This window comes from Gobio gobio (assembly GCF_949357685.1).
Source record: "Gobio gobio genome assembly, chromosome: 9".
NCBI lineage: Eukaryota > Metazoa > Chordata > Actinopteri > Cypriniformes > Gobionidae > Gobio > Gobio gobio.
This window is the reverse complement of record NC_137115.1, coordinates 47,631,714-47,646,013: the sequence shown is the minus strand read 5'-3', so window position 1 is coordinate 47,646,013 and position 14,300 is coordinate 47,631,714. Positions and strand designations below refer to the sequence as shown.

The following is a 14,300-nucleotide window of genomic DNA, read 5'->3' as shown; positions in this document are numbered from 1 at the left end:
CTCATCAGTGAACAATTTAAAAGATGCCACGCACTTGAGCTCAATTCAAATGTGTCTCATTCTGTTGAGGAGAACAGGCAGGTATGTGTTGCTGTCTCATTGTTCTTGTGAGCAGATAGACAGCCAGTACAAGGCCTGCCTTGTCACATCAGTATCTCGAATCAAATGACACTTTCAAGGCTGGATTGGTAGGGTTGCCACTATTCCTTGTTTTTACTGTCAACTGGCTTCTTGTCTTTCCCGCCCACCATATTCTGCTCTGGATCAGTTCCTGGACCCGTCTGGGTCACTCTTTTCATGCGAAACGGAGATGGTGAGCATTTCAATGAGCCCGTCATGATGGAGTTATTTTCTGACTCTGTGAGTACAACCGCGCTGCGACAGTAACGCTTCAGTCCTTTGCGGAAATGGATGGTGAAGAGGCCATAAGTGATGGGATCCAGAATTGCATTAAAAAGTCCAAAAATAAACAGTATGTGAGTCAGTGAGTGAGAAACAGTTTCTTCTAAATCGTCGGGAAGGAACCAGTACCAGAGACCCAGCAAGTAGTACGGCGTCCAACAAACTATGAAAGACGTCACAATGACTATGCTCATTTTCAAAGTCCTCATTCGGGCCTTTGGGATGTTGCTGTTGGAACGGCGTAAGTGGACTTCCTTTGAAGATACTGTAAAAGCGAGAACATTTTTATGAATGTGCGTTAGATATATGATGGTCCAGACACATTTTTTTTCAGTTTTTTGTACTTAAAGGGATAGTTCATACTTATATTAACTCTTTCCTGCCAGCATTTTTTTTAAAAGTTGCCAGCCAGTTGCCAGAAAAAAATCATGGCCCCCAGAATATTTTGTTGCATGAGTATCTGAACATGCAATATATCAAAAGAAAGAACATACCCCTTCTGCCTTTTTTATTCTAGCTTTTTGCATTCTTTTTTGATCAACAAAAGATATGTTTCCTAAAAAGGCACCATTTTGAGCAAAAATGCGTTTTTGTAAAAGACTACATCTGGATCGGATTCAGAATGATGAACAAAACATAGATGGAGTAGATTGAGTCCATAAACACCCGTAATGCTTGCACAGTCCTATAGCTCATGTTGGGGTGACATTTGATTCAGTAACATTAGGCAGTTTTGATTTATATACTGTTTAATGTTGATGGTCACATTTTTTGTTATATATGCATACATGCTTTTGCTTGTTTCTGCTTCTTTTTCGCCTGTGTTTTGATCAGGAGATTCTATACTCTTTCAGAAGATGTGTAATAGCGTCCCCTACCGTATAACGGTGAAAACAGGGAAAGCCGGAAAATTCTGTCAATGGTGGGGAAGCGTTTTCTCACAAATAATGGATATTTCCATCAATGACGTGAAAAGAGTTAAAATTCTGTTATTCACCCACCCTCGTGTCGTTCCAAAACTGTATGACTTTCGTCTGAGGAGCTCAAAAGCAGATATTCTGAAGAATATTTCAACTGGATATTATGACTGTGAAGAAATCACGACCAGTGGCCTGTTACAAAAAGCTAGTCCAACAAACTCTGAGTTTCAGAGTAGGTTAAGGTCCTTTATAGAGCCCGAAATTTTTGTACGTAAAAAAATAAATATGACCTCACATTGTGTCAATGCCTCCGAAACTTTCGTCCGTCATAAAAAAATTGGATCAGGTAAAATTTTCTGCATTTTCTGCAAAATTTTCACTGTATGACAAACAAAGCTGAATGACAAACTGTATGACAAAAAATTGGTGGTCTTCTTTTTAATAAATAACTACAGTATAGCTAGCAAAGCATCAAACTGAGCCACTGACATCCTGAAGTAAACTTTGAATCACTCAAGACAATCCCGCAGCTCCTTGATAAGGAGGTGGAACTCTCCTTCCTCTCCACGCAAACTCGGAATTGGATGGACCCAATATTTCCTCTTTCTTTTTCTCTTTTTTAGAGGAGAGAAGACAACAAAATCATCCTCACTGCTCCATTTTGTATTGTTTTGCAAATTAATTAATATGCATCGGACTCAGTGTGCAAGGTTTCTGTGCGTGACAAATTTTTGGGATGATTAATACGAAAAAACGCATACGAACATTTCTCGGTGGGCAAAGTTGACAAAAGCAAAACATTCAACCGGTTTAGATCAGACTCTGCGGGTTCACAACGCTCGCTATAAATGTTCTTTGTCAATTTAGGGTTTGATCCAGAATTTATGATTAACTTAATAGAGTGTTGCAAATCGCATTGAATGATTCATCTGTAAATTTGACTGATCCGACTGCAGCAGTTAACAACTCACTGATTCGATGATGCGTCTGGAGCAAAACATACTTTGCCTGGAGTAATATTTTATCAGGGTATATACATTTAAATTTGAGTGATTTAACTCTTTCCCTGCCATTGACGTACTTTTTCGGCTTTCCGTGTCTCCACTGTTATACGGTAGGGGGCGCTTTGACACATCTTCTGAAAGACTGCTGAATATCCTGATCAAAACACGTGAAGAAGAAGCAGAAACAAGTGATAGCATATGTAAGCAGATGCATATGTAAATAACGCAATCATCAACATTAAACAGCATATAAGGGTGCTTTCACATCTGCATCATTTAGTTCCGTTGAATCGTACTAGAGTTCGTTTTCCCCTTTGGTGCGGTTCGTTTGGTCAGGTGTGAAAGCAGCAATCGCACTCGGGTGCGCACCAAAAGCAGATCAAACAAGCGTACCCAGACCTCCTTGAAGAGGAAAAAAAGCAAAAAGTACTGATCATTTTTTAACTAAACCAGCTGCCGTAGTCAGCTGCGCTGTGCATTATGGGATGAGGAAGTGTTTGTTGACAGTTTGCACTTTAGCATGGCAACTCGCTGACAAACTTGACAAGCGATGCGCGCTCGCCGTTTGGTTTTCAAGCTGCATCCGCACTTCATTATAGAAATTTATTGTTTGCATATTGTGGCGTATACAAACAATGTAATAGATTATGTCCAGGGACAAAACCAGCCAGCACAGTCGTATCTCCATAGTTGTGTTGTCTCCGTGTTGTTTGCTGGCTTTTCCTCTTCCGTTGGATTTTTCCCGCAGGTAAATTCTGACCAATCGAAAAGCAGTTTAGGAAATACGCCGTGGCCAATGAGTGATGTTTTCATGTGACTGCATTTCAACTGGTTCGGACCAAAGCAATCAGTGTGGTGTGAAAAGGAACAGAAAAAGCTGAAAAATGCTAAAAATGTATAATTGTTTGCCCTTGGTTCGGACCAAATGAACTGAACTAGAGATGTGAAAGCACCCTAAATCAAAACTTCCTAATGTTACTGAATTAAATGTTGACCCAGGACGAGCTATAGGACTGTGAAGCTTTCCTATACTCTGGCGGGGAAAGAGTTAAACATGACATATCTAAAGCTCAATATTTTGAAACACTAATTCATATAGCGATGGTGCCATTAATACAATTTGCAACATTAGCAACATCCTTTCAAATTGAACTCCACTTACTGATCCCTTTGGTCATCCTTCGGGAGATCTCCACCAAGATCCTCGTGTAGCAGCAGATCATGATGGCCAGAGGTATCAGGAAGAGGCAAATGAAAGTGAACATATTGTAAATGGTCTCCTGCCAGTGTTTGACGAAGCTCCCTCGGGTGGTGCACTGAGTGAAATTGGCCGGCACCGTGATGGTCACGTTGTGAAACAGAAACATCTGTTGGGGAATTCAACAAGACAACAGATTACAATCACAATCACTGTCCTTATTTAATACCATCAAATACATTACAACTAAGAAATACAGTTAGTTTGATTTAGAAGCTTTCAAAATGACTAATTGTTCTTTTGGAAAATTAGCCCCGAACTCTAAGTGACTGCCAAATGTTCTACACATCAATAGCCAACTAATCAAGTGAACACTGTCGGCTGTGCAAATTAGATGTGGCATATATCCCCATCAGCTAAAGGCTCAGGATTCAGTCAGTGTTCCCAGGATCAGTCTTTCGCAGAGCATTTCATAAATATTATGATGCCTGACATATTTTGTCAATGACAAGGAGACTCCCAAATGACAAATGAAGACTGGCATACTGACATACAAGCCATCTGCGATTCACAAAAACAAATGGAAAAACAAATGACAACAAAATATCGGCTTTAGCCCATTGTGACCTTGTATCTTCTACAATATCTTTGTGAAATTACCTCATTCAAACACAATCTGCAGTCATACTGTGTTTTACTGTGGAGTTTTGGTGCTTGTAATACGCCCTCATTCTTTTACCTGGCCGACCCGTCATCAGCCTTCACTAAACTTGAAAGCGTGCTGATTTTAAACGCTCTACTTCATCAGGTGGAGCAAATAAAGAGGTCTCTGCATCTATTACTTCAACGGCACAGTATTTTAAAATGTGCACGCCTCCTCTGATTGAGAATCACGGCTTATTAACACTCATTCCACAGTAATTCTCACTGCTTTCATCTTTATCGTTTCAGAAATTGTAACTGAAGATCGCAGAGCATTATCTATATTAGGTTTGAATGTCATTTGTGAGCTCATTTAAGAAAATGTCAAATTTATCTGATTGACTTACAAACTGCATAATTGATCTCTGTGTGTGTGTGTGTGTGTGTGTGTGTGTGTGTGTGTGTGTGTGTGTGTGTGTGTGTGTGTGTGTGTGTGTGTGTGTGTGTGTGTGTGTGTGTGTGTGTGTGTGTGTGTGTGTGTGTGTGTGTGTGTGTGTGTGTGTGTGTGTGTGTGTGTGTGTGTGTGTGTGTGTGTGTGTGTGTGTGTGTGTGTGTGTGTGTGTGCGTGTGTGTGGTCCTGGTAAACCCTCATTATGGGAACAATATGTCCCCACAAAGATGGAAATATCCAGAATCCTTGTCCTTGTGGGGACAGTTTTTTCATACTAAATCATACTTAATTATGTGTTTTGAAAATGTAAAAATGCAGAATTTTTTTCTGTGATGGGTAGGTTTAGGGTTAGGAGATAAAAAATCATCTTTAGGGATGTTTACATCAATAACTATAAATAACCTGTAAGTCATTTATAGAAGTGTTATTGACATTATGCCAGAGCTGCCCTGGTCTCTGTCTGCCATTGTCTGTGATGTTTGTATACTGCAATATTTACTAGTATATAATATTAGGCTACTAGGTACTTAAAATTAATTAATAAAAAACAACCATATTATTTTTTTCTTTTTAATTTAATTTCTATGAAAAGATTTCCCACAAATGATGTGTTGTGTATTTTCTGGTAATCAAATGAAGAGATAAGACATTAATTTAATGTATCTTTTAATTTAATTAAACTTTTTTTGTCAAACAAAGGCTGCACAACTGAGCTTTATACGGTTCAAATTAAAACATTAAAACTAGTGATGCACCGATCATGATTTTACATGGCCGATTCCGATACCGATTTTTTTCAAGAAAACTGGCCGATTCCGATACCGATTTCTTTTAATTTTTTTTACACAATAAAAGTATGAAAGTATACATGAACAAAATGTTTATTTGGTATTTAACAGGCTAAATTGGCTTTTGGCTAATGAAAACAAGTCCACAATCTGAAATTAACGGGAAATTGAATTGGAAATTAAAAGGCTGAAAGGTGAAATTAAAGGCAACAACTGCATATTTTGCAATCCAAACAAAGATGTTACTTAAATCAGCATTTGTTTTTAAATTCAGTGTAAAGAAAAAAAGTCTTTACCAGTTAAATTACATCAAACCAAAGTATATAAAGTATACTAAAGTATATAATTGTTCCAAAATGTTAAATCAAATATTGTTTAGTGCAACGAAAAAAACTAAGATGCTACAGCAGGTGTTTTTAAATCAAATTAAGTAATAATGTCATTTTAAGGTAAAATAAAAATGATCATCCTATAGGCTACAGAACTGATAGGATTTCATTTCAAAAGTGCATGCATGTTCTTCTTTAGGCTACAAAAAGAAGTATTTCGGCTTTGTCACAAGTTAGTCTGTTTCGTTCTCATCTGATCCAACACGTGAGAAGCTGAGCTGAACAATCGCTCACTATCTGCGCTTGTGCAGGGCGCGGAGAGTTCAGCTCGCGCAACTTCAGCTCGCGCAGGAAAGCGACTCTTCATTACCTTCAGCGTATCTCCTTCCCTCAGTTATCCAGTTTCCGTTTGTAACACACAAGTGACATGTTCGCGAATGATGGCAATATAGGCGTATGTGCACGCGGGCGCACTTCCGGAAAAATCGGCAGAAAAATACAAAGAAAACCGGTTCCGGAAATCAGAAAAAAAATCGGAAATCCGATTTTTGGCCGGTCAGCCGGTGCATCCTTAATTAAAACAGAAAAAAAAATAAAGTTTTGATTATTATTATTACATTAGTGTTAGTATTATTGTACAACAGTGATGTATTTGTCAAGATAAACCGGACTTTTATTTTGACGTGTTGCCGTGAAGACCTTTGAGTTTCTGTGTTGATGATATGACGGTAGTTTTTCTCAAATTAAACGGTTAAATGGTCATAAAGTGACTCTCTGTGGCTCTGGAGATGACGTTCGTGCGTTCATGTCCTCATATGAGACGCAGAGATGAAAACACGCGATCGTCATAGTGATAGTGAGCGCGATAGTGACGGAGTGAGTGTATGTGTGTGTGTGTGTGTGGTAAACCGCGCTTCTACGGCATTCATTCGCACAGAGACACGCAGGATTCGTATTTAAATAGTCTTTTTACGGTTTAATATTCACAGACACTATATCACCAGATGCGTTCTCAGGTACCGAAATTTGGTACAGATTGATTTAATGTGAATCGGTACTCTGCGTAATTCGGTCAGTGTCCCCAACCCTAATACCAGTGCTACTCAAACCTGTCCTGGGGCGCCCCACCATTGCACATTTTGGTTGTCTGCCTTATAAGACACACCCAATTCAAGTCTTGCATTCTGTGTTTATGAGCTGATGAGTTAAACAGGTGTGTTAGATGAAAGAGACATACAAAATGTGCAGTGGTGAGGGGGGTAGAATAGAGGGATAGGATATACAGTTTGTACAGGATAAAAAACATTGTGTCTATGGGAAGTCCCCATAAAACATGACAACAGAACTGTGTGTGTGTGTGTGTGTGTGTGTGTGTGTGTGTGTGTGTGTGTGTGTGTGTGTGTGTGTGTGTGTGTGTAATGTTGAGTAATGTGTCTCAGCACTAGTCATTATGTTAAATCTGAGGTGAAATTAAAGGGCTGATGAGAGCGTGTACTGTAATTGCTGAACTAATCTATGAACATGTATGAATTTTGCAACACTTTCTAGCTCTGATTCTAATTTTACCCCAGGTCTAGGAAGAATACTGAATATGTCACTGATTTGACATGTGGTTGTCAATATGATTTAAAAGACACTCTGGCAAGTGTGAATACGTACGGTACGAAAAATACAGTAATACATTAAAGGGATAGTTCACACCAAAATAAACATTCTGTCAACCTTTACTCACCCTGATATTGTACCACACATGTATGGCTTTCTTTCTTTCCGTAAAACACAAAAGGAGACAGTGTGCAGAATCTTCATGCTGCTTTTTTTTCTTCAGTATTATGAAAATGAATAATGGTCAAGTTCTAAAAGAGGTACCATCTATACAACCATATATGGTTTCTTTGTGTGAGGGACACTAAGGTTCACTCTTTCTGCCATGTCTTTTATGATGATTTCAATATGCGCATATTAAAATATGGTGCATTGTGACGTATGTGGAGTATAGCATTAGTGACTTCAAGCAAGGTGTGAAGTGCCGTTTAATGTAAATTAGATCTGAGATAGAATGAAGATCGTGACTAATGATTTAAACACACACATACACACACAGGTTTGTTTTGCTATCTAAGTGAGGACATTCCATAGGCGTAATGGTTTTTATACTGTACAAACTGAACATTCTATCCCCCTACACTACCCCTACCCCTACCCCTAAACCTATCCACCACAGGAAACATTCTGCATTTTTACATTTTTAATAAAACATTGTTCTCATATTTCATTTTTAAGTCGTAATACCAGTGTCATTATACAAATTTGTGTCCTCATAAATCACAAAAACAAACAAACACACACACACACTTTGGGGACATTCCATAGACATATTGGTTTTTATACTTATATAACGGTATATTATATCCCCCTACACTAATCCTGCCCCTAAACCTACCCATCACACAAAAGTTTCTGCATTTTTACATTTTCAAAAAACATAATTTAGTATGATTTATAAGCTTTTTTACTCATGGGGACCAAAAAATGTCCCCACATGGACAAGGATTTTGTATATTGCCATCTTTGTGAGGACAGTTTGTCTCTTATAATGGAGGGTATACCTGGACCACACAAACACACAACACACACACACACACACACACACACACACACACACACACACACACACACACACACACACACACACACACACACACACACACACACACACACACACACACACACACACACACACATGTCTGGTTTACTATCTTTGTGGGGACTCTCCATAGACATAATGGTTTTTATACTGTACAAACTGTATATTATATCCCCTAACCTAACCCTAAACCAATCACAGAAAACTTTCTGCATTTTTACATTTTCAAAAAAACTCATTCTGTATGATTTATAAGCTTGTTTGCTCATGGGGACCTCAATTTATAGGTCCCCACGGTGACACGAGTCCCCGTGAGTCTTTGTGCATTCAGATTGAAATCCCCACCATGATAGAAAAACATGTACACAGTACACACAACACACACACACACACACACACACACACATTGTATTTCATGGCCTGGGAGCAGTTTGGACATTCCGTTAAAGTGTTCCATGGAAGATAGAAAGTCAAACATGAAAGTGAGTAAATCATTTTCATCTGTTTTATAATGATAGCAAATTTCAACAGAATGGACAAATACATTTTTCATTTAGAGTGAACGAATTTGTGGTTTAAAACCAGATTAAATAAGAACAAATATGAATATTTCAAGTCTAAACTCGAGAAGGCAGGGAGTAAAACCTCCTGTCATGTTCATTTTGATCTCTCTACATGATTCAGGGTGTTACGCCAGACTCTGGGGGTCCTTGTGAATGCGAGTAATGCTGCACACCGAGATAAGACAGTGAAAAACATTAAAAATCACTCAAGCAGCTCCTCACCTGAGGGACAGAGAGAACAACACTCATCGCCCAGGCCACGCTTAGCATGATTTTGTTCTTCTTCTTAGCCTTATTGATGGCCAGAGGGTTGAGAATGGCCGACTGCCTGTCCAGGCTTATGACCACAGTCACAAATGCACAGGAGTACATAGCCACGAGCTTCAGAAACATTAACAATCTGCAAGCCAGATCGCCCGCCAACCACTGAACCGTGATGTTCCAAGCCGCATCCACTGGCATCACGATGAAAGTCACCAGCAGGTCGGCAACGGTGAGGTTCATGATCAAAATTCGCACATGGGATTTGCGCTTGTTATTGGTGCTGGCAGCCCACAACACGGCGAGGTTGCACACAGCTGACACTGCGCAAAGAGTGAAGGTAATTATCACCCTCACTTTCGCTGCCATGGAAAAGGTGGGCAGCTGCAATGCCGCTTCACCTGCGCTATTGTTGCACATGGGCAAGGTATAGTCACAACTGCCATTCAGAGCATCTGCAGTCAGCTGGGGAAACATGATGTTCTCAGATGTTGGAGAGCTGTCATTCATCACTGAAGAGCAAAAGCAAGTGTTTGCTGCATTCGTTCGGCTACCTGCTGCACAATGAGGTTTACAGACGATCCATGATGATGATGATCCAGGGGAGCGATGGACAGTGAAAGTACTTGGAAAAGCTCCTTTATTTGATAGTGAGATAAAAAAAAGAGTATATTTTTCAGATATTAAACTGTTCAAGTGTTTTTAGAACAGCCTGATGCGTGTCACAACTACAAAAATTGCCATTATAATTGAAAATAAATGTACCATCAATGCAATTTTGATGTTGATTACTCTCCTTTACTATGTTTAAATGCATTGCTAAAACACTGTGTAAGCATGCCATTTTTTATGGTTTTAGAATAAGCATTAAAAGTCAAAACACATGTCCTATATTCACTTAACAGTCGTTTTTTTAATCATTAAATTATTTGCTTAACTTACCTGACGCGGCTCCTCGAATGATCACTTAGAAGAAATCCAATGACCTTGGAATAAGTAGTTGTTTGTTCATCTCACTGTCTACAAAACCTCGGTTAATTTACACATCCAAAATCCCGATCTTCAAGTTCAAATGTAGCTCTTCTCAAACACTTCAAAGACAGAAGGGTAGTTTTTTAAATCCAACAAGACACCTGTTCGCAAGGTACTCGTCTTGGTATGGTAGTTATTCAGACTGATTTGTAACTAAAAAGGCACCAACCTCTACTTTATCAGAGAGAAAGTCCTGTTTAAATGAACGGAAATTCTGCAGAAAGTAAGTTTCAGATAATATTGACCAATATGTATCTTCGATAGCTACCTCTGTGCTTTCTGTTCCAGTTGGAGAGTGATGTGTGAATGTCCGCGTGTGTCTGCTCTGCTGTCTCCGCAGCGCGCGCATCCACGGACTTTCCACCTAATTCCCTCGCACGTCACTTGACAACACGCGCGCGCGCGCTCGCTCTCGTTGCGGGTATCAGTTTGAACTGTCATCATCTTGTACGTAGGTCAATTGTGTTGCCGAACTTTCTGTGATCCATATTTAGCAATGTACATTCATTAATTTAACCTAAACCAGAGGATGAATCACGGGGATGGGACGGGGTGTGTTTATCAGGGGATTTGAATCCCTCATCCCCGAAGGAAACAATACTGAAGAGTTTTAATTATTCATACAGTTTCGTTTACATTTTCAAACCTAATTCTTGTAAACACAAAGATTAGATTACAAATTGGTTAGCCATATTTTCAAGCTGTGCAACTAAATGTTCACAAACCCAACTCGCGACCACCTGAGGAGGTTACCATAAGCAACAGCTGTAAAATGATGTACTGTTTTTGTGAAGAAAAAGTACAGTAACACTTTATTTTAAGGTGACAGTAAATTATGCATAGTTACAAGCAACTAACCCAAACCCTAACTGTAACTCTGTAAGTGTGAGGCTACATGTAGTTAATTCATTCACTCTAAAAAAAAAAAAAGGTTCTATATGGCACTAAAATTGGTTCTTCGCTCGTAGTTCACCTTTTTAAGTGCTGTATAGCACCAATTTTGGTGCTTCAGTGGTTCTTCTGCGGTTCCTACACTTTATTTACACTTTATTTTAAGGTGACATATAGTTACATTGTACTTATAATAAGTGAGTAATACACTCTAAAAAAAAAGGTTCTATATGGCACCAAAAGTGGTTCTTCGCTCGTAATCATAGGGGAACCTTTTAAGTGCTGTATAGCAAACACAACTTGCCTACTGCTCTGCTACACATTAAAAAAGTATGTTATTTTGGTTACACTTTATTTTAAGGTGACATAGTTACATTGTACTTATAATAAGTGAGTAATACACTCAAAAAAAAAAAAGGTTCTATATGGCACCAAAAGTGGTTCTTCGCTCGTAATCATAGGGGAACCTTTTAAGTGCTGTATAGCAAACACAACTTGCCTACTGCTCTGCTACACATTAAAAAAGTATGTTATTTTGGTTACACTTTATTTTAAGGTGACATAGTTACATTGTACTTATAATAAGTGAGTAATACACTCAAAAAAAAAAAAGGTTCTATTTGGCACCAAAAGTGATTCTTCGCTCGTAATCATACACTCTAAAAAAAAAGGCTCGTAATCATAGGGGAACCTTTTTTAGTGCTATATAGCACCAATTTTGGTGCTTCAGTGGTTCTTCAGCGGTTCTTCTGCGGTTCTTTTGCTAAGGTGCTGGTGCTATATAGCACCGCTACCATACAGAACATGTTAAGATATGGTGCTATATAGCACCAAAAGTGGTTCCATATGATTACGACGAATAACCACTTTTGGTGCCATATAGAACCTTTTTTTTTTTAGAGTGTATTACTCACTTATTATAAGTACAATGTAACTATGTCACCTTAAAATAAAGTGTAACCAAAATAACATACTTTTTTAATGTGTAGCAGAGCAGTAGGCAAGTTGTGTTTGAACTTTGGACTAGGCTAAGGTTAATTTGTCATTCAACATCAGAGTCTGATAGCCCCTACCCCACTGTGACAGTTCAGTTCGTTTTTTTTTTCTTTTTTCTCTTGTTTAAATAGGTCCTGTCCCAAATTTAGGTACCCTAAACACTCGTGGCCTTCCTACGAGCCCCACTTTCGTGACGTAACGCCACTTTGTACCCTTTTCCACCAAGGCAGTGCTAGAGCTATCAGAGCCAGAGCTAGTCCCAGTTCATAGTTGGTTCGACTGAGGAGCCTTCTAAGAACCGTTTGCTTTTCCACATGCTGAGAGCCACAACAGAGCCAGTCTTATGTCACTGTATACGTCTCATCTTTCTCAGCAATGCTAGCGAGGCAGCGGCAATGTTGCCAAGTCTGTGGTTTTGCCGCGGGCTGTTTTTTCATGTCCGCGGGATGAAGCAACCCCAATTATGTGATATTTAGCCCCGGGAATGCGAATTTTAGTAGGCAACCATGCCAAAAAACACATATTTTACCCCCAAATGTGATTTTTACTGGGGAATCCCCCCCTGGAACGCGATTGGGCTTGTTTTGAGTAGCAATTGGGCGGGTTTGGTTGTGAAAACCTGGCAACCCTGGACAGCGGGAAACACACACACACTAGGCTTGTTCGAGACGCATCGGCGCTGCGCAGACCGATCCACGTATGATATATATTTAAAAAAAACGCATGAGTGAATTAAAAGCATAAGGAGTCATTTGCTCTCGCTGGACTCGTTATCATACGGCGATCTGTCTCTGCACAGCACCGCTGCGAACAAGCCTTCCATCAACAATGCAAACGTTGCGTTACTATTGATTCACATGGCTTTACGATCCTACATCGGCATCAAAACACAACGAAAACACAGCGAATCCAACGCATTCATGCAGTTCGCCGTAATTTGTATAGACGGAGATTACAAACGAGCAGCAGCTGTTAGCTCCATTAGCTGCTATTTCAAACATGGCGGATCTCAAGTTTGTGTTGGTCTTGTTGACCCCGCCCCCAGCGCCTGACGTAATCGGTTCTTACTTCTAGCCCTGTTCTAGCCCAGCAACGTTTTGGTGCTACTTAAGAACCACTTTTCCTGGCTCGGAGCTAGGGCTTTGGTTGTGGAAACACAAAGAACCGATTTGAAACTAGGCTCTGGCTCCGATCTAGCTCTAGCTCTAGCTCTGCTTTGGTGGAAAAGGGGTATGTGACTGTCGAGAAGAAGTCTGCTGAAGAGCTCATTTCAGGCCCGTCCCAAATGGCACACTTCACTTACAGGGCCCTATCATACACCCGGGTAAATGCGACACCAGGCGCAATGCAAGTGTTTTTTGCTTGTTTCAGTCCGATGCAGTTATCATTTTCACATCCAGCGCCACGTTGTTTAAATAGCAAATGCACTCGCGCCCGCCCATAGGCGTGCTGGTCTGAAAACTAGGTGTGTTCAGGCTCATTGTTGGCGCGTTGCTATTTTGAGACAGCTGAAATCGACTGCGCCATTGACCAACAAAAACCTGGTCTAAAGTCAATGGGAGACTCTGATTGGTTTATTGCACGTTACGCCCAAAACACACCCATGACTCATTAAGAGACTATAGGTAAAACCTTTTTGCACCATGCACGCCGACCGTTTTTTCCATCATTAAACTATCAAAAGTGGATTTGGACATGTCCTAAGTGCACCTGCGCCATGCGCTTCAGACCATGCGCTCAGATCATTAAAATAGGGCCCACGGTCTTGTGGACTTACAATGGCTGCCGCATGTACGAGTTAGTTAAGTCCATGAGACCGTAGGGTGTCCCATTAGTCATTTTAGGTTTCAGAAGGTGCACTGAAGTGAGCTCCGCAGCAGACTTCTTCCCGACAGTCAAAGCGACGTTATGTCACGAAAAAAGTGCAGACTCAGTGTTGAGGGGTAACGCATTACAAAGTAACTCGAGTTACGTAATCAGATTACTTTTTTCAAGTAACTAAAGTAATGCATTACATTTAAATCTACAACAAAGTTATACTTATTTTTTTAATAAGTAACACAAGGTACTTTGTTTTCCCATTTATTTACACAGCTCTCCTGTCCCCATGTTGAGAGAAATTGTAAGTGCATTGGTTATGGTAGTTCTAGGCTAAATGTGAGAATACTCATCACAC

General features: G+C 39.8%; 1 protein-coding gene across 1 annotated transcript; it reads right to left on the bottom strand.

Annotated features, from left to right (window-relative positions):
* Positions 1-200: 200 nt before the first annotated feature.
* On the bottom strand, positions 201-9,715 carry gnrhr4 (gonadotropin releasing hormone receptor 4; the record flags this gene model as incomplete). The annotated part of the gene is made up of 3 exons (XM_079826167.1): positions 201-667; positions 3,489-3,693; positions 9,167-9,715. The coding sequence occupies 3 exons, from the start codon at positions 9,713-9,715 to the stop codon at positions 201-203; spliced, it is 1,221 nt and encodes a 406-aa protein (XP_079682293.1).
* Positions 9,716-14,300: the final 4,585 nt, after the last annotated feature.